Here is a 20,157-nt window from a genome sequence, read left to right as displayed (position 1 = left end):
TCCCAGGACACCAAATCAGAGTTACATGGGAATTACGGTTTTACTGCGGAAAGGGTACCTGAGGAAACGGCCAACCTAAACATTTGCTGCCCGGAATTTTACTAGAAAAAATACCATCCGGTTTATGTAAGAAACATAAAATAGAAAAAATTTAATTTTTTTTTTCCGTCACAGACGAGATTTGAACCTACGTCCACGGAGCCTGTCGTTGTACGTCAACTAAGACTGGCGCCTTAGCCCGCTCGGCTAACGAACGAACTAACAGTAACAAAATGTTATAACAGTCATAAGCTGTTAGCCCTTACGTAGAGGATACGTAAGGAAATTGTTAAATCCTGGCGCTCCTGATCAGGATAATGGGATAAACTTACTATATTACTCTATTGGCAAGAGTTCTTAATAAGTGTACAAAGTTTGAATGAAATCGGTTCGCGGGAAGTGGGAGAAAAACGGGTGTGAGTTACATACATACATACATACAAACATACAAGTGAAGCTAATAAAAGCGTGTTAAAAATATAGAGCTATATTCTAGAGTATGGCAGTTTCCTCACGGTGTTTTCTTCCACCGTTTTAAGCAGTGGTGATATTTGCAGATGTATTGAAAAATCTATTTATTTCTTGCACTTCATATAAAGGGGCTTCTAACCGCTGAGACGCCACTGTTCGGCATTACAAATAAAATAGTGGTTGCATAAAATATAAATTACGACTCGAACCAAAAACTATTTCTCTTTATTATCATACAATGTAAATCCTACACTTACAAGACGGAGTTTTTTGTCCCCGTCTAAGGTTGGACACGTACAAGAATACTTACATCCAGTAAATAATGGCCGACCTAAACATTCTGGGTTAGACACTGGGACACGTGTCTCTATTAATTCCGGACCCTAGGCCACAGACTAGGCGCAGTCTCTTAAGTCATGTTCAGATATACGTCGACGGCCGCTTGAATTCATGAAGCAGACATAGAATTGTGTGAGACAATGTGTTGAATAGCTAGATGATTATGGGTACGTAAGGTACTTTAGTGTTTATGTATGAAGGCTAAAATGAGACCTATGTTATGTGGAACGTCAGTTATATAGTCACTAGTATTAGTAAGCAAGGAAAAAAGGGACAACCTTTCACACAGAACAAACTTCCCTACAAATTTACTTTTTTAAAGTACCTACAAAATGTGTGTGTAATAAAAAGTTAAAGGGAAATACGTTTCCGGCATACTATTATAAGAAAATGTTTAATTATACAAATGTGTTGAATTTGATGTATCTGGAACGATGTTTTGCCTTTTACTGAATAGTACCGTATTGAAGCATAATATAGCATATATAGCGTAATCCTATCCTATCCTACTAGTCCTACTAATCCTACTAATATTATATATGCGAAAGTTTGTAAGGATGTGTGTGCGTTTGTTGCTCTTTCACGCGAAAATTACTCAACCGATTGCAATGAAATTTAGTTCGCAGATATCTGGACAACTGGAATAACATATAAGCAACTTTTTATACCGATATTCCTACGGGATACGGACTTACGCGGGTGAAACCGCGGGGCGCAGCTAGTGTAGCATAAAGCAAAGCAGTTGAAGCATTTTTTAATATTTAAAAATGTTGCATTATCCGCAAAATATTAACGTTGACGATTTCGAAACATTACTCTTTAATCTCGAATCATAGGAAGTAGTTAGTAAGTCACACTGCGATATAAATCAACCCCGCTCGAAAACAATAAATAATTAACACTAAAAGCTTTGCTCCCGATAACATCAAAACTTTATTCAAGATACAAGGCAGAGGAAGATAGAAGGCATTAAAATTAATTTAACAACTTGTTAGGTGTTAAAATATATTCACAGTCAAACGTTCAAACGTCGTTCAAATGGGTTCAAATGGTCGTTTCTCATATTAAATGTGTGTTACATCCTACTAATATTACAAAAGCGAAAGTTTGTAAGTATGGATGGATGTTTGTTACTTCACCCAAAAGCTACTGGACCGATTACAATTAAATTTGGTAGGTAGATAGCTGGACAACTGGAATAACACATAGGCGACTCTTTATCCCGATATTCCTACGGGATACAGATTTACGCGGGTAAAACTGCGGAGCGCAGCTAGTTTAATACAAGAACGTATGTAATTAAAAATTACGGAGTTAGTAACAGCGCACAAAAGGAATTGTCAATTCCCTAAGATCATTAGAATAAATTCTAGAATATTCCAGAAAACACGTCTGATTTTCAAATAACAGCACTTGGTACACAGCGTCGAAAGTGGCGGGAAAATTATTATTGTAAGTTATATTTGTGGGTGAATAGACCTGCGCGGGAAATATTTCGTGATACCGTATAATTTCACGTCATCACGTAGTGGAATGGTAATTGTTTTGGTTTAGAATTTACATATTTTGTCTAGCTTTGACTTTCTGACGGCTCAATTTAGTTTTATTTTAACGAAAGATAAAACATTTCATCGCAGACGTTCTAAAAATGTTTGACTATTTTCTGCTTGATGAAGATACGATTTTTTACACCACCTTGATAACGGATGAATAATTTATTCTTTTGGAATATGATAATATATTAAAATGAGAGATAAAATGAGTATGTATGATATGTTAAACATTACGTTGCAAGCATTTTGAAACCATTTTATAACAAACTAGTAAGAGTCGCTTTAGTCTGTGTTGGGTGCAGGTGGTACTATACCAATACTGGTAAAAAACAGCATATTAAAATTACAAAAAAAATCATATATCTGATAAAATATAACAATATTTTTGATACAAACTAATCAGTGCTACACTGGAAACAAAATGATTACCACTTTCATTGGCTAATTGCCTGCTATTATATGTGCTACATCTTAGTGTTGAACGGAGTTTGATCACCTAACTACTATCTGCAGGTTGTTTTGTATAAAATCACGAAATTTAAAAATAATGTTATGTTGGTAAACTATGCGACAAATTTGACTAAGAAAGTTGTCTATACTAATATTATAAAGCTGAAGAGTTTGTTTGTTTGTTTGAACGCACTGATTTCAGGAGCTACTTGACTTGTCCAATTTGAGCCTATTTATTTAGGAAGGCTATAGGCTATATAAGTATCACGGTTGAAGCCGGGTCAGAGCGCTAGTTATGTATATGTAATTTAATTTTTTGTTGTACAATCATCTATACTGTGTATAACTTAACAAAATTTTTAAAATAAATCCGAGTTACGTCACGAGTTGCAAACATCCATCCAACCATGTGATTTTTTTTTACGTTTTAATAGGCTTATTTAATTTTATGGCAGAGCAACTAACGCAGCAGGTGGGCCATATGAAGTGGTCGTCACCACCGTATACTGATGGTGTTACATCCGCTCCTCATGAAATAGGTGGGTGGGTGGGAGTCTTTATCCTGTAACCCATAATGGTTACAGGATAAAGACTCCTGGTTCAAAGTATCTAGGGTATTAAGGCACAACGTATTTCTTGAGATATGAACCTAACCTTGAAGGAAAAAGATTACTTTTTGTCGCTACACCAAAATTATAATCTAATTTCATAGGCCTGAGCAATTTGATAACATGAAAATACTATTATATGAGATAATCAGATAAATGAGTAATTTTCTATTGTAAAATTTTGCTTTAGTAATACATTATTAAAATGTTAATTAGTGCGAGCTTAATTTTTTCCACTTTTAAAAGAGTTTTCTATAAAAAGCCCCAATAATCGCTCAGCATAATATAATGTAATAAAACCGTCGCTTTAAATTAATTTCGCGTTGTTCCATCATCGCGTACGAAGGCTCATAATTTTAAACACATGGTCCCGATTTGGTGATAAAATCATTTTATGCGAAGCGCTATGCATTGTAACAAAATTGTGAAATTTGAAATTAACTTTTATATCCGATACGTTAAAGGACTTGAAAAAGCTAACACAGAATTTTGGGTATTTAAAGTCGTATCATATTTTCATGAGGAGATTTTTTTATTATGTACTTAAAAATACATTATTTCACTTTAGCTCCAAAAATAAAAATTTATGTGAGAATTTGATTTAAATATCATCCAAGTGACCTGTATTCTTTGCACAGTGTATGCAATTACAAACAGATTCAGGCACATAGAATGTCTTGAGTTTCGTGAACGCACTGATTTCCACGTGTTGCTAATTTCTATATATGCTCCTCCTGTAATATATCGAACTTACCGGCACCAGGAACCTCCTGAGCTCGGCGAGCGCGTAGGCGATGCGCGCGTGCGCCTCGGCGGGCGTCGCGAACGCGCTGATCTCCACGTGCAGCTCCTCTGATAGATGAGAGAACTTCGGGTCGCCTGACATACGGAGCTCTTCTTCCTATAATCAATATAAATAGATTTACATTAGATAAATGATCTTAGAGATAAGACGTTAGACGTGAGCCTCGATTAATGATCTAATACTTCTTTACTATGATTTCAATTTGTATTTTATGTTTTATTGATATTCATTACATAACATAGATTCATAAATGATGCAAACAGAAACGTTAAATAAGTAAAACAGTTTTTTTTAATTATTTTAACCTTTAATGCGGGTAGATATAAACTTTTAGTGACAAGGTTCGAAGTTATTAAATTTTCAGAATTATTTCACATTAGCTTTACCAGTCTATGGACAGGTCATCAGCCACCAATGTCTAGATAGTCTAAGAACAACTCCTTTTTTGTTTTAATTACTGGGAAATCTCGATGCCTCAATTGTTTATAAAAATTCCAACGATGTACAGTAAGGCGGAACACATACAATATTCACCTTCTGTCTATCCTTCATGGAACCTCGGCCCAATACGGCCATTTTGCACATCGTATCTTCTTGTAGACGTTTGAGTGAATTGCCCTTTGGACCCAGTAGTTTTCCCACGAAATTAAACTGCGAACATAATAAGTAGATATTTAATAAGTAAAAAAAACATTTCATGTGTGCCATCACTATACTATTTTATGCTTCATGTGTGTGTGTTAGTGCCCTCTATAAATCCATAAACATAATCATATGTTAAACATTTTTATTTTATTTATTATTTTATTTCATTATTTAAAGTTATCCACACACGTCTATCTTATCTGTTTGATGGCTGAGCCCAACATCGACGCCATGTAGAAACGAGCGTACCTGGGACAGCCATCTGGTCATCGACCGGACGGACATCCTGGATACAGATGGAAAGACGAAGTAAGAAAAGACCTGCACTCCCTCCAGATTGAAAACTGGCAAGAGATGGTGCAGGATATGATCAAATGGAGGCTCTTGCTGTCGGAGGCCAAGACTCACTTTGGGTCACTACGTCACATATATCGATATATATATCGATCACGCTAACAAATGGTTAGCGTAGTCGATTACAGACTGAAATCTTTTAGGAGAATTCTTAAAGTTCCTATGTTGTATACTCAAATAAGAGCTGATTCAGTATCTAATTTCAAAAAGGAAATACACGTCAATGGATCTTTTTTCCATTCGCAGGTTTAAAGTACGATTCTTAGAAAAAAGTTCCATATAACATGGTCCTGAAGTCGTAATGGAGTATAAGTTAAAAGTTCGGAATAATCGACAAAACCGCATGCAAATGGAAGTGAAGCATAAAATAGCATAAATCATATATACGTTCGCTGGATAGAGGCACTAACCATTGAGAGGAAAGCAAACATCGGCTGTGGTGAGAGGCTTGTAGCGTAATGTATAGGAGGGGGCGGTTTGTATGTAACTATGGCAACCGTAATGTTAATGGCTAAATAAGTATATGGAAGGAGCGAGGATCGTTTCTTTCGTCCAGATTATTATTATTTCCTTCACACACACTACTACACCCATATATATACACTTCGTCAAACTCACTTTAGGATGGTCTCGGACGGGCACCACCACGCGCACGCACACCTTCACCGGCTTGTCGCGCGTGATGTCTAACATCCTTCTTTCGCCGCGCCATTCACCTGTATATTGAATACTGTGTATAAAAATAAATATTAAATGATAAAACATAAAAAAACACGCGTTAGTCATAGAATTAACTAAACTATCAAAAATGCTTATACAGACTATACGTAAGGAAATTATTTAACACTGGCAAGAAATTATTATGTTTCGACCGACCCTTGATAAGAGTACAACATTTGCATTGAACCCGTCAGTTTAAAGTGAGTCAAAGTTCAAAAGGAGTCGGTTAGATATTTACATTATTTTTATTTTATTAGATTAGACAAAAAACTTAAGGTAGGAATAATAAAAGCGTTTTTTAATTTATAAATTTTAAGTAAGCAAGATGACACACAGTAAATCAGCATCAAATAGCGTCAATCAATAAAAAAAGAAAATCTAAAAATATAAACTCTTCTGTAAAACACCTTGTATATGACCTCATTAGAAAAAAAGGAAACACCTGAATGCCTGATACGCATTTGACAGCTGTCATTTTTCCCGCCTACATCAAACACCTCTCTTCGTAAATTAATTTTTCAGCGCGTCCCAAACCACATAAAATGCGATGTAACAACAATCCGCGGTTCGAGGATTTATGAAATTCTGAAATCTGTTTAATATTAATCTTTGTTTGTAGCGGAATTTGTGGCGGCATTCATTGAAAACTCAGATAGATTCGGTCGTTATTTCACATATCAGATAGGGATTTCATATAGCCTTACTGGATTTTTTTTTGTCTATTTGAAATAAAATAATTTCAATGAAAGTTATATTAGCGAAAAATTTTAAAAGCAAATAATAATTTTATACCAAGCATGCTTGTTGATTGGTTAAGCAAGGGCTTATTTTATAGATCAACTGTACGATTCTAATCTTCAGAATAGTATGTAATTACATTATAGTAGAAGTATAAACCCATTCACATAGAAGGCTGAACAACTAGCATATAAATCGGCAATTCTGTCGATCGTAATACCCAAAACATGTTTCATAGTAATTGGGATTTGTGTAAATCGAAGAATTACTAAAACTGTCTCGCCAAACGCAATTAGCCCGAACCGCTAATCCCTCCAGGGAGTGCACTAAGCTAGCTGTTCATTAATCACTAAAATTGATAGTATTGCTCAATATATATTGTAGGTATAATGATGTTAAGTGGGACTCATAAATATCGATTGATTTGTTAATGATTAGGGACTACATTTTGGTCATTGAATGAAGGCATCCTACGCTTGTTTCTTGTTATTTCTATGACTGATTTAAGGCATATTATCCATGGATAGTTTATTGTATGTATGCAAATACAAATTTTATATTACAGGATAATTGAAGATATAAGATAGGAGCGAATTTTAGTGCATAACCTCTTTAATTAGTTACGCTTTTTTAAAATTTCTATTTAAAAAGCAAGCAGGCTATTAATGTATCTTGAAATATTCGATAGAGTCAAATATAACCGTATTAATTTCTTTTCGTTATTTTATTAGTAAAATATCTTTTATAAAAGTTATATATTCAAGTCCTTGCCTAAAACTAGTTGCTCAAAACCAAGAAATCGGAACCAATGTTTCGGCGGATGATCTAAACAATATAGGTCGAAACAAGGCATCTATTTGATGGACCTCGTCTTGTGGCCTGTATAGTCCTCGAGTAATGCCCGCTCGAATAGCCACCAGATCGGTTCGGGTAGCAGAATCAAATATTTAAGCCTCTTTTGTAAGTACAAGTCAGGAATGGTAGCGGGAAATGAGATATGAACATACACTAAAGAATCTCTAGGGTAAGCAATGTTCAATGTAAACTATGGCCTGGGATCACTTTAAATGTCGACATGGAATAAACAGGGTATTTCTATGCGCACTTTCGATTGCAATTACTATTCTGGTGGGATTTGGTTTCGTTCCTTTAAAATATGTGCTTTTCTTCCATTACCGTACTTTTTTTTAAAGAAACTACAAGTTTATCATAAAATTCCTACTGCAGTATTTAGTTTAATTTCGTATTGACCATTAAGTAGTACTTAGTATAGATAAAAGCACTGCCCTATAAATTATACCAATTATATAGTCCATTTAAATTAGGCGGCAACTCTAATTGATTTATAAAATGACCACAGATAATATAGCCTACAGATAAGATAGGTGGGTAATTTGAATCAAGCGTGGTTAGGTTTGAATACTTCTTCACCACAGAGGTTTATCTAGTTTGAAACTTGTTGGGAAATTTAATCAAACGATACACGCAGGGATTAACTTTGCGTGGATTTGTTGTATTGAGTTGTTGGCCGAATATGTCTGGAAGTAAACAAATTTATCAAACTTTTTGGTTCAGGAAATATGTGACGATAAATCTTATTATTGGTTCTTTGAGTGATAAGTGCTTTCAATATGTATGAAATAAATTTATTCTACTTATGGCGGCTAAATATGATTTATATTTGTTTGTCGTATATTATATGCGTATATTCTTTTAAAAATACTAGTATAAGAGTGCCAATACATTATGACTTTGTTATGTTTTAGTTAACCTCCGGGACACTTCCCCCCGGTTTGTAGATATTAATATTATCACTGGCAGTGTAATAAGCTGGCAGTTATAAAAACATTAAAGTTAATTTTGTAATAAGAATATCATCTACTAGCTGCGCCCCGCGGTTTCACTCGCGTAAGTCCGTATCCCGTAGGAATATTGGAATAAAAGTTACCTATATATTATTTCAGTTGTCCAGTTGTCTACGTTGCAAATTTCATTGCAATCGGTTCAGTAGTTTTTGCGTGAAAGAGCAACGAACTCACACACATCCTTACAAACTTTCGCATTCTTAATATTAGTACGATGTTTTGTATGTTCAAAACTAAACTACCATTTTCTAGAATTTTTCGTGTGCGCATTCCTTTTGTAAATTAATTCCTTAACTTTTTTAACTTGAGTGACACAGAAAGGGATTCAATTATTCATCAGATTTACTATATGAGAATATGTTTACTAATATTATAAATTTGCTGATGCGGCAAGATTGTTACATACAAACTATTATGTATATGTATTATATATATAAATGTAGGACACAGCAAAGGTGTGGACACAATAAATATTATTTACACTTCATTTATACTTAAGTGTCGCTAATAAATAAAACAATTATACACTTCCAAAAACACCGACATTTATAATAAGATAAATTTTCGCCAAAGTTTACAAAACTTGCGGAGCGTACACACAGGAAGCCATTTGAGCCGAGTGGCCGCAACGTTGTAACTAGTTAGTACTAGTTACCGCCAGTTGGAGCCGGTTCAAACTGGACAAAGTTGGTACAAGTTGATGTATGCACGCCTTTATACTCTATTGGTGCGGACAGGATCTGCTCACTGATTATTGGCAACTGTACTTTTAAGTTTTTACATTGTCTTCGAATGGAATCTCTTGTCAGGGAAGTTCAATTCAATTCGACGGGTTTTATTTGCGTAGAATTAAGGTCTTAAGGTTCTGTTGTTTTATATAATACTTTATCGCTACAGTTTTATTGAATTGGGAACATATTGTGACCATATAAATGTAATTTATTGACGTGAGACAAAGATAGAATTACATATAAGTGGGTTAATATATCACTCTATCTTTGTCATCATCATCATCATCAGCCCGTATATTATGTTCCCACTGAAGGACACGGGCATACGACGGTTCGGATCATAATCCACCGCACTGGCCCAGTGAGGGGTTTTCCTTTTGGTAAATGATTTGTGTTACCATATTCAACAAGGATACTTTGCAACGTTGGTGTATTAATAAATTTCTATAACATAATAAACTGTACTTCGCAAATGTCACTTTTAAATAAAAACAGGCCAAAGTTGCCCCAGAATTTTATTGCACATTCGAAATGAAACGCAAAATGAACGCGTCAGCGATTCTTGTAATGGAAAACTTTAATGAAAATTGAATTCAGATTTTATAAACGATATTAATTCCATTTTTAGTAACTGAAATAACCAATTTTAGGATGGCTTGTGTTTTTTATTTATTTCATACTAGCATTGGGCCAAAAAAGACAAACATTCGTTTGTTTGTTTTCAACACACTTTCGCATTTCTCTTTCATCATGCTTTGTTGACAAAATTTAAATTTAAATAATTGCTCGTTTAATTTATATAACTACTTATTTAATGATGATGATCAAAAAATAAAAATTAAATAAAATCATAGAGTTTTTTCCAAGCGATTTATTTATTTTAGCACAAAAATAATAGCCAGACAATTAAATAAATTGAAGTAACGCCTCTAAGGTTCAGATGACAATTTAGATAAATTATGCCAGACCGCCAGTCGGAATTGTGATAAATGGGGCCCAAAAATATGTCTTAAGGAAATCGCTTTTCATCAACTAAACCTTTTCTCATAAAATAAAACGGGCGGGTTGACCTTTTCGCTGTGATTCGAAAGCAAACGAACAGACGTGCCAAATTATTGTAAGCATTTGTCGTTTATAATTCACTAGGCGTGCGTCCCGGATTCAATCGGAATGATAACTAAATAAAACTAAATTGAGAGTTATTTACTAGAAGTTACGATATGTGACATCTGTGAACGTGTAGTGTTAGCGTAATGGTGAATTCTTTGAAGGATATGGGGCAAATACATTAAGCATGTTTCACTGATCGATTTTCCTTTAAGGTCTAGTAGGTGATCAGCCTTCTATGTTCTGCTTGAATTTATTATAGTCCTCAACGATAATCGGTCCAGGCCTTCGTTTTTAAGCTCACGTGTTCACGATAATACCAAGGACCGATTCCTTGGTATCATCAGTGCGCTGGACTGAAGTCGGCATTCTAAATGAGTGACTATGAATATGACACAATTTATCTTATATCTAATAAACATATTACGACTTCACGAGTTGTTAATTCTGTAAATAATTTTTTATAATAAAAAGGTCAGCAACGTTCCCGGATGGAGGAACACCTCCAGATTGTAATATATAGACAATTTCCTATCAAACACAAAAAAATTACGACAATCGTTTAAAAGTCCACATAGTTAAGGATCGATAAATAAAAAAAATACCTTCGAAAGACCCAGGAACCAAACTCATCCTAGCTTCAAACACGCTGGAAAGTTCTCTAAATTCAATTGTATCTATATCTCTACACATGAAACAGAAGACAATTCGTTTTACAATTTTCCAGGCGATTCATTGAAATAGTTCGGTGTAATGGAACACGATGGTATCGGGGAACTGATCGCCAAGAACTTGGACCTACTCCAAATTATCCAATACCATTTATTACTTATTTGTAACTGAAACTCGATAACGCTTTTCCTTTAAAATTCTTTGAGGCTATTCTTCTCTTGCTGACTTTTACGTATTTCTGTTAGAAATTCCTTGTAACACTTATTTAGCGTCTGCTCTTTTAATAAATATATATAATATTATATTAATAAGTAGGTTGCGATTGGTCTTTTACTACTTTTCATGTGTTAATTTAGGTTATAAAATTAATTAATAGAATCGCGATGGGTAATGAAAAAGTTTTCAAGAAAACTATGGTAACTTCACTTCAACTTCATACTATGATATATTACTTTATACTTTTTAAGGTTCCGACAGTTAGACGGTTAAAATTTTCAGAGATGACGTATTTCTGTAGAACAGCGAATGATAAAAAAACGAGGTTAAGCAACGGTTGTTACGGTGATAAATTGGATGGGTGACCATATTTTTTGCTAGCTTATTTGTACGGAATGCTTAGCGTCTCAAATCCTACTCGCACTTAACCAATTTTTAGTAATATCATTTGTTTGTAAGTCGTGTTAAATTCCATTAGGTTCTGTTGCCATAACTACAACATCAGGTTCAGTTGATCTTTAAGACAATACTAACAAACTTTCCCGTTATCTCGGTCGGCTAAGGGAGTTGGGATTTCAGTATTCAAATTCACGCGGATCTTCATGGACTCGTACCTAGACTACTGCCAATTTATGGCGCTGCTATTTGAATATCAAATTCTAAAGCCGTCAAGTTTCGTTTGGAACATATTAGCGGGTTCTGCACTTAACACAATAGTTATTTGTAGTGATTTTGTTCTTATTGTACACACATGATTGTGTGGGTGGTTACGGAGACTATAAGATATAAAATCACGCGGGCACACATGCGTACACACTATCGGTTGGAAATAATAATACGCGACTGAATAAAAATCTATGGATTGTACAAAAAAATTAAATCACTATTCAATTACAATGTTGTTTGAATAAAAATTTAACAAAAAATCAGAATGAATGTCCGTATATTAGCATGGTTTTTAATCTTTCAAAGGAATGATTGGAAGTATCTTTATGATTTTTCTATAGACACCATTAAGTATCATTATGTTTTAAACACAGTCAAATTAGGATATATCCTGAAGCGTGGTATTAAACAAGAAAAACAGAATACTGTTTTTCTTTATAGTGGGTAATGATATAATTAAAAGCATTATGAATCAAGCTTTTAGGTCTCTTTAAATGTTTTGTAACTGTTTCACGCCGGCTGATCGGCGCTAAATGAAATGAAGTATTAGATAGATTTTATTGTTGAAATATGCGCGAAACCTTTTCTTTAAATTATAGTGATGAAATTTTTTTCTACTGTCACTTTACTAATCAAAAGAATCAAACAAAATGATTGCCTCATATAAATATTCATATTCGATCCTATCCCAACAGCACGCCACAAGTAAACACAACGTATGTGTCTATTATTGTATTTCCAAGTAATATTTCCAAGGCAGTCTCATGTGACGCAGCGGCAGAACCCTAAAACGGACTAGCAAATAGATCCTAGCGAATAGATATTTGCACAAAGCTGATCTCCCTGCAGGCTTTAAAATAAACCGGAGTCACATTTTGAAATCGCACAGTTGCGCTTTTTATGTCTAACGCGCTGTACCGTGAAGATTGGTAGCGAAAAAAATAGGTGTGTTTCGTCGAATTTGTATTTATGAAGTGCACACGCCACTGCGTTCCCGTTTGTCATTTTATTTTGTATTTTTGTCCACGTTTGTGTGTTGAAACGAACTGGTTATCGAACGAACGTGTTGCTATGCTAAATTATATAGTGCGGGAATGATGGGGCTTATTCCCGACAGTATTTAGACCTAATTCATTCTAGTTCGATTCGATTTAAGACTGAGTTTGTATTATTAATAACTAAAACAGGACACGATTGTGCATTGTGGTTTTAAAATAAAATATACTCGATCGTTAATTTAATCTATATCGTTAATGCTACTCGATCTGGATATAAAACTAGAATTGATTGTAAAGCAACAACTCAAGGCGGAGGACGATTAAAAATCGCATTCGAATTGTTATATAAATTACAATCGAATCAATTTCATTGAATTTCGGTGGTAAGGCTCCTGTAATTAGAACTTTTTCAACTGAAAGTATAGAGCATCGGTGTTATAAAAGTATAGGATAGAAAGAGATATTATGATCTCAATGTCCAGTTCTGATACCACTGCATTAAAGGGGCTAAATTATTTATAATATTGTTAATAAGATATGCATCTATCCCTTAATTTAAATTTAGTATATTATTAATAACATACATGAAAGCTATCTTTGTCCTACTAATATTATAAACGTGAAAGTTTGTAATTATGGATAGATGGATGTTTGTTATTCTTTCACGTAAAAGTACTGAATTTTTTTTTATTGGCACTGGAATCCATTAAGTAGATATTAACGTGAAATGTACGTTTAATTAAACTTTACAAACACATATTATATTATCGAAAAGTTAAAATACATCAAAATAAGACATGAGTTGTATTACTTGCTAGTGACAGTCGCAGTAAGTAAGAATCTATAAATATTGCAAAATTTTGAGTAGTAGCAATGAGTGTTTTTGTAACATGAGTTAGATCGCTAAAAGACAAATAGATTGAACTTATATTTTGGTATAATGCATATTTATAAGCTATTGCATATACTTACTACATATTTAAAAGCTTTTTTGAATGTATTCTTTTTATTTCAAAACTAGATAGCTGTCATATTTTATAGTGAAAAATAGCAGAGTTGAGCTACTACAATACAATATATGTTCTTATATTAACCATCATTATCATCGAATATTTGTACCCGACACAGGGGCGTGCCTCCTATGAGGGTTCAGACTATAATCCACAACGTTGTTCAAGTGTCCAAGTGAGAATGTCCAAACATGTCGTTGAACTTTTAATTCTTCGACCTGTGAATTTTTCCTTCAGCGTTTCGAACTTTGGTGATGGGGATGGTGCACAGATAAATTGAAAAATCAATTTATTGCCTGCACGCTCGCCTGGTCTCGAACCAACACTGCTATCTAATATTAATACGGTACACATAATTAAGACCCTTCAAGAGAAACAGTAGCAATTAAGTATTGCCTTGCGTTTGATTTTACGCGAGTATTATACATTTAGAGAACAAAAACTTTTTAACGGATTTTAAACGCGATTTATTCTCTTCAGTCTCCACGTGACCACGCTCGCTGTAAAGTGTTCGAAACGTCGGGTTAATAATATAATGAATAAATCGCGTTTTAAATCCGTTAAAAAGTTTTTTTTTTTCTAAAAGTAGTAAGTTTCTGTACCAGATACAATAAGTTCGTATAAATTAAGAATTAGAATATTATGATATAGTGCGAAAGCAATTTTCTTACGGAGTGGGCGTCGAGGGCGGGCCGTTTTACAAAGGCGTTATCTAAAGGTCTCTTTTATTCACTATCTCTTATAAAGGACGAGAATTGAAGAGTTTTGTTAAAGCTTTCTTCACATTGTTCGAAATTTATTCCATGCATGTAACGAAACTCGGATTTTTTCACTAACAATTTAACGTCTTCACATGCTAGTGTAAAATAGGTTATTTTATGTCGCCTTTTCAGTATCAACGTATAACAAAAAAATTTAATTTCGTTGTTGAATCAATGAAAGAGCTTGTATATGAATTAAGGTTAGCTTATGGTTTCTAAAAAAATATGGTGACGCCCATAGAACAACTTTTAGATACATGATAAAAGAACATAAGGTATCGTATATCGTAAATATAGTTCACATTGAATCATATTTTCAAATACAATGTTGTAAGGATCTGTTGGTACTTATATAATCGTGACTGAATCTGTACGCAATTTACTATATGAAATAGTTTAGATATAGATGTTATTTTGGACTAACACTTTTTACTTCTTATCTTTATTACACAACGCGAATGAAGCCGCAGGTTTTAGCTAGTATTAATATAAAGCATTAATTACAGCGAAGAAACAAGATCTCATTTAGTGTGATGAAACATTAAGCTATACTTACTATCAGGTGAACTCCTTTGAGACACATAAAAACCATACACAGCAACTAGTTACAGATATGTTGTCTCAAGGATTAAGGTATTAAATAGCAAAAGGACATAGGAAAAGGGTAAACAAAAGGGCTACGATTTGAAACGGATTGTTTTTTTATGTCATAGCGGGAAGCTGAACTGGTGGTTCGCTTGATGGTAAACGATCACCACCGCCCATGAACATTCACAGAGGCTCTGACCTCTGAGAATGCGCTGCCCGCTTTTATGCTATTATAATTTTGCATTATATAATTCATCTATTTTTAAGCTACTTATATGTATGTATGTATCCTTTTTGGTGAAAATAAAATTTTATTATTTATTATTATTATTATTATGGGGTAAGGAATAGGAAAGGATTGACGACAGGAAAGAAGGAATAGACTGGTAAGTGTGGAAAAGGAAATAGGCCTCCGGCTCCCCCACTCACAGTACGAAACACAATAGCAAGCTATTATTTCACGCCGGTTTTCCTTGAGATGTGGTAGTTCCCCGATGCGAGCTGGCCCAATTTGTGCCGAAGCGTGCTCCGCGACTCCCATATGAATATTTTCTGTTCGTATCGTATTACTATGACGTTTTGGAAACGTCGGTTAAAAAATCTTTCCTCAATCTCATATAAATAAAGTATATTTTACAATAATCTATAGTAATACAAATTATACAAATTCCTGTAAGAGAAATATGAAGTGCTGACATGCTTTACTTAAAGATGGATTTGATTTTTTAAATAAAAGACAAAGTTAAAAAACACGCTTAATTGACTAAATGAATTAATAGCCTCAATTACTCTTATGAATTCTTTATCATTCTAAAGCTGTAAGTGTGCCGTAGCCCATACCATCGTCCGCAAATTGTCAGTTTACTTACAGACCATACTACTATTCCAAAACATATACAGTATATTTTCGTTGGAAGCACTAAACAGACTAATTTACTATCTAAAATTACACGACATTATTTATGTTCCTAATTAACTGTGTTGTATAAACATCAATATTTAGTTAACAATGTATTCATTTACTTGACACATTGAATAAAACATCGTTACACGTGTATGATGCACGAGTAAGCCCCCGCATATCCGTAATTAAATATTATTGACAAAAGAGGGCGAGAAATATCTCCATGATATATCAATATTTTTGTGAATATGGTGCGGATGCTCCTGGTAGCGATTTTAAGCACATGGTTCAATAATTGAAATAAAAAAAAATACTTTATTTTACTCTATCGTTGTATTTCAATATTATATTGATAATGGAAAGTCCCGGACTGCTAACTATGCGGGAAAAACGCCAGAACTATTTTTTTTTTCTTAAACAACACGGGCAAAAACATGGGAGATTAGTTTTGTATATTTGCCTAAACCAAGCGGCAAAACGTTCATAAGTTCTTATAATGCTTCACTTCTTTATTAAAAAACACCAGACAACATTAAAAACTGTTAAGAATGAAGCACATCTAACAAACAAGACTATCCCATTATATTCTTAACAAACCAATTTGTCTCAAGGAACAACCAGTTACCAGCTGGCGTTTTCGTAAGTCGAGTGTCGAGACACTGTTTACAGAACAATGGCGCTGACGAGAAACGTTCTGCAACAAATTGCTGTCACGACCCCTCGAGGCAATGTGTTGCAGTAATGGCTGATAAAAAGCATCATGCAGTCATGGATTACCTTTTGTTTGCACTCATTAGTGGGGTAAGCTGTTGCGGAAGCGTTGGTTCGGTTTCGGCAACTGTTTTCTTTATTTACTGTTGTACCCGGTTTAGACAAGTAAAACTAAGATATAGTTAATAGAAATTAAAAACTTTTAAACGGATTTTAAACGCGATTTATTCATTATATTATTAACCCGACGATTCGAACACTTTACAGCGAGCGTGGTCACGGGGAGACTGATTAATTTCTAAATGTATAATATTCGCGTAAAATCAAACACACGAAAATACTACAGCTAATGTTACTTAGGTATAATGCAATCTTATAAAGGACGCAGGAATCTTTTAAATCGATTTAACAGTTTTTTGTAAACATACGTACAAAAACACAATTTTCCGCTTTATAACATAGTATAAATTTTGAATGTTTTGTTTGAATACTCATTCAACACACTCGTTAATGACTACATACACAAATTGGCAATAAACACAATTTTTTCTATATACCTTTCTCTATCTTTTTTGTTCGTTTTTTTATTTTTGTTTAGCTTTTTTTTAAGTTTTTTAATTCGATAACTTCGTGAGCTTCCAACGGATTGGCGTGATTCTTTTCTTTGATAGGTGATTATTGTCAATTCGTCCCATTGGTGACCTTTTTGATAAAATAAATATTCTGTTATGTAATTACTATAATATGTTATTTTATATAGACACATGAATATAACATATTAACATTAATTTGTTTGTATTCGTTAAAGAAGTAAAATACAAATGTTTTACAAGCAAATATCAGCAGTTATATGGAAGTTACGTCAATGTTACAAACTGTAATACAAACTATACATGAGTAAAATCTCATAACTGTTTGGATATTAGACTGCCATCTTTGACTTAATAAGGCAGATTCATAGAACATGGTGCATTAAACTTATATATTAGTTGCGATGCAATATAGAATATGGTCTTATTGAAATCCATATCTACTAATGTTATAAATGTGAAAGTTAGTTTGTTCATCTGTCTGTCTATTTTTCACGTCTCAACCACTTAAACACCTAGGTTAGTTTTTATAGAGGAAATCTTTTGAGACTTATTACACGGCACTATCTATTTTTTTCTTTTGAATACGTGAAGCTGTACGGAAAGTTAGTACATTTGTAAAATTAAATAAAAGTGCAATAAAATAAATTTAATTTTATTAAATTAAACAACGGACTGTTCCAAGGATTGTGAAACTTAGAAAATAACAAATTATAGTAAAAAAAACAAAAGGAGGATGTCAGTCGAAGTTCTTTTGAAATAAAATTCTCCACACATATCGAATTTATTCCTATACATCAAAAATCTAGACATAGCCTAACGATGCCTATATCCCGCAAACATCTGACCTCACAAAGGCAAGAAAAACTCGGGATAAATTTCAAATTTATTCAGCCTTACAACATATACCAAAGGGTCTTAACCCAATACTTCATTCTTCAATTATTCCCCTGGCGTTCTTAACTCCACGCCATGTATATTGAAATGAATATATTAATAAGAAAACGCTGATATTAGAATGAATACGTACGATCTTGAATAAGTCTAACCTGCGCCCATTCACATGTAAATGAAAGACCTGAATTTTCAGCGTGTATTCAAAAAGGTTCCACTGTTTTGCTCCTTTTAATGAATAATGATATAATCAATACAAAAACTCCTTTAACGATTAAAATATTTACACTAGCTTTCCGCCCGCGGCTTCGCTCATGTAGTCGAAGAAGATACAATGTCCGGGATTCTTCATGCATGGTTACCATTACCGTGAGATTTCTGGGTTAAAAACTATCCTTCGTCCTTTCTCGGATCTCAAACTATATTTGTACCATATTTGATCCAAATCATATAGTGGCTTAGGCGTACAGAAGAAACAGACAGAGTTACTTTCGGATTTATAATATTAGTAGGGACCATACTGTTGCTGAATGGTACTGCAATGTTGATGAAATGAACTAAACAGTACAAAAGTAGGTGATAGACATAGTTATACCAAATGAGAGTTATAGGAGATGTCAATCGAATCCAAATCACACAGATCATGAATCAAGTATATTGCTCGTATACGTGCGAATATAACGTAACAATATACGAATTCCAATGATTAGGTATTTCGTTATGAACCAGTTATTGAACATTTTTTTCACTACGTGCGGTTAATATTCAAGGGTTGTTCCAATTTAGCGCTCACTTGCCAACCCTGGCGATGCGCCAGCACTAGTGCCCAAGTCTTGAAAATTTCATAACAGGATGTTTTTTAAGTTTCTTCGAGAGTTCCGTTATTGCCTCAAAAGTTTTGGAAGTGCCAAACTTTTGTGGAATTAAAAGAAATCCGTATGGAAATACTTGCGTGGATTAAGCGGGAATTCTGAACTTTCGACAAATGAGGATTTGCCATTTGTGTTGAGTACTAAAAATGTGTGCAACATATTTACGATAATTGAACAGAGGTGTATGTTTTTTACCTAAAACTGTGTAAGTTTCGTTGTGGTCAATAAGTTATATGTTCTCAGTTTTTCTTTATCTAAGCAGAGTTATAGAAAGGTAGTCAATTGGTCATTCGAAAAATTCAATAAATCACCTAATTAAAAGGAAAAAAAACGCCGGATTTAGATTGAACTCTGTATAAAAATATAAACAATGCGTCGCTTGTTAAGTGCTTTATAATTAAAAGGTTTTATTGAAATAAGGAACACATATATTTTAACGAGTTTATGTTCATATTTTCGAGGAAAACTCAAGATCCTATATAAATAAAGAGCCATTCATTAGGTCATAATGGTGAAATGTTTTTCATTCACACGGCATTTTACCTGAACCTTTTTACGTGGAAAATACGAAGGCTTCATAATAAATGCCATTAATAAGGCTTGACCATCTGGGGATCGGACAAAGGAGAGAATGTGGTAAGCAAATATTAGAAATCTTACGGAATTTCGTCCTTTTTATGACTTTTGTTTTTGTTCGTTGATGCTTGTTGACATTGGGCTGGTTTGTTGGGTCATATAAGTTATTGCATACATAAAATTTAATTTGTATTCTTTTTATCACGTGACATTCCCAAAAACAAACACTATGTACTAAATTTAGTATGGAGATAGTTTGACACGAGAATAGACA

The 20,157-nt window shown here is 33.8% G+C and overlaps 1 protein-coding gene across 1 annotated transcript in view; it reads right to left on the bottom strand.

The window, feature by feature from the left end:
* LOC119837167 (KH domain-containing, RNA-binding, signal transduction-associated protein 2-like) overlaps nt 1-20,157 on the bottom strand; it is a 36,657-nt gene that overhangs the window by 9,136 nt on the left and 7,364 nt on the right. The window contains exons 2-4 of the mRNA XM_038362690.1: nt 5,883-5,980; nt 4,800-4,916; nt 4,215-4,361 (exon numbers count right to left, since the gene is read on the bottom strand). Of these exons, the coding sequence (XP_038218618.1) occupies nt 4,215-4,361; nt 4,800-4,916; nt 5,883-5,980 (362 nt within the window). The remainder of the gene's footprint in view (nt 1-4,214; nt 4,362-4,799; nt 4,917-5,882; nt 5,981-20,157) is intronic.

Source organism: Zerene cesonia, chromosome 26 (assembly GCF_012273895.1).
Source record: "Zerene cesonia ecotype Mississippi chromosome 26, Zerene_cesonia_1.1, whole genome shotgun sequence".
NCBI lineage: Eukaryota > Metazoa > Arthropoda > Insecta > Lepidoptera > Pieridae > Zerene > Zerene cesonia.
Note: the sequence above shows the minus strand (reverse complement) of the source record. Positions and strands in the feature narration are given on the sequence as shown.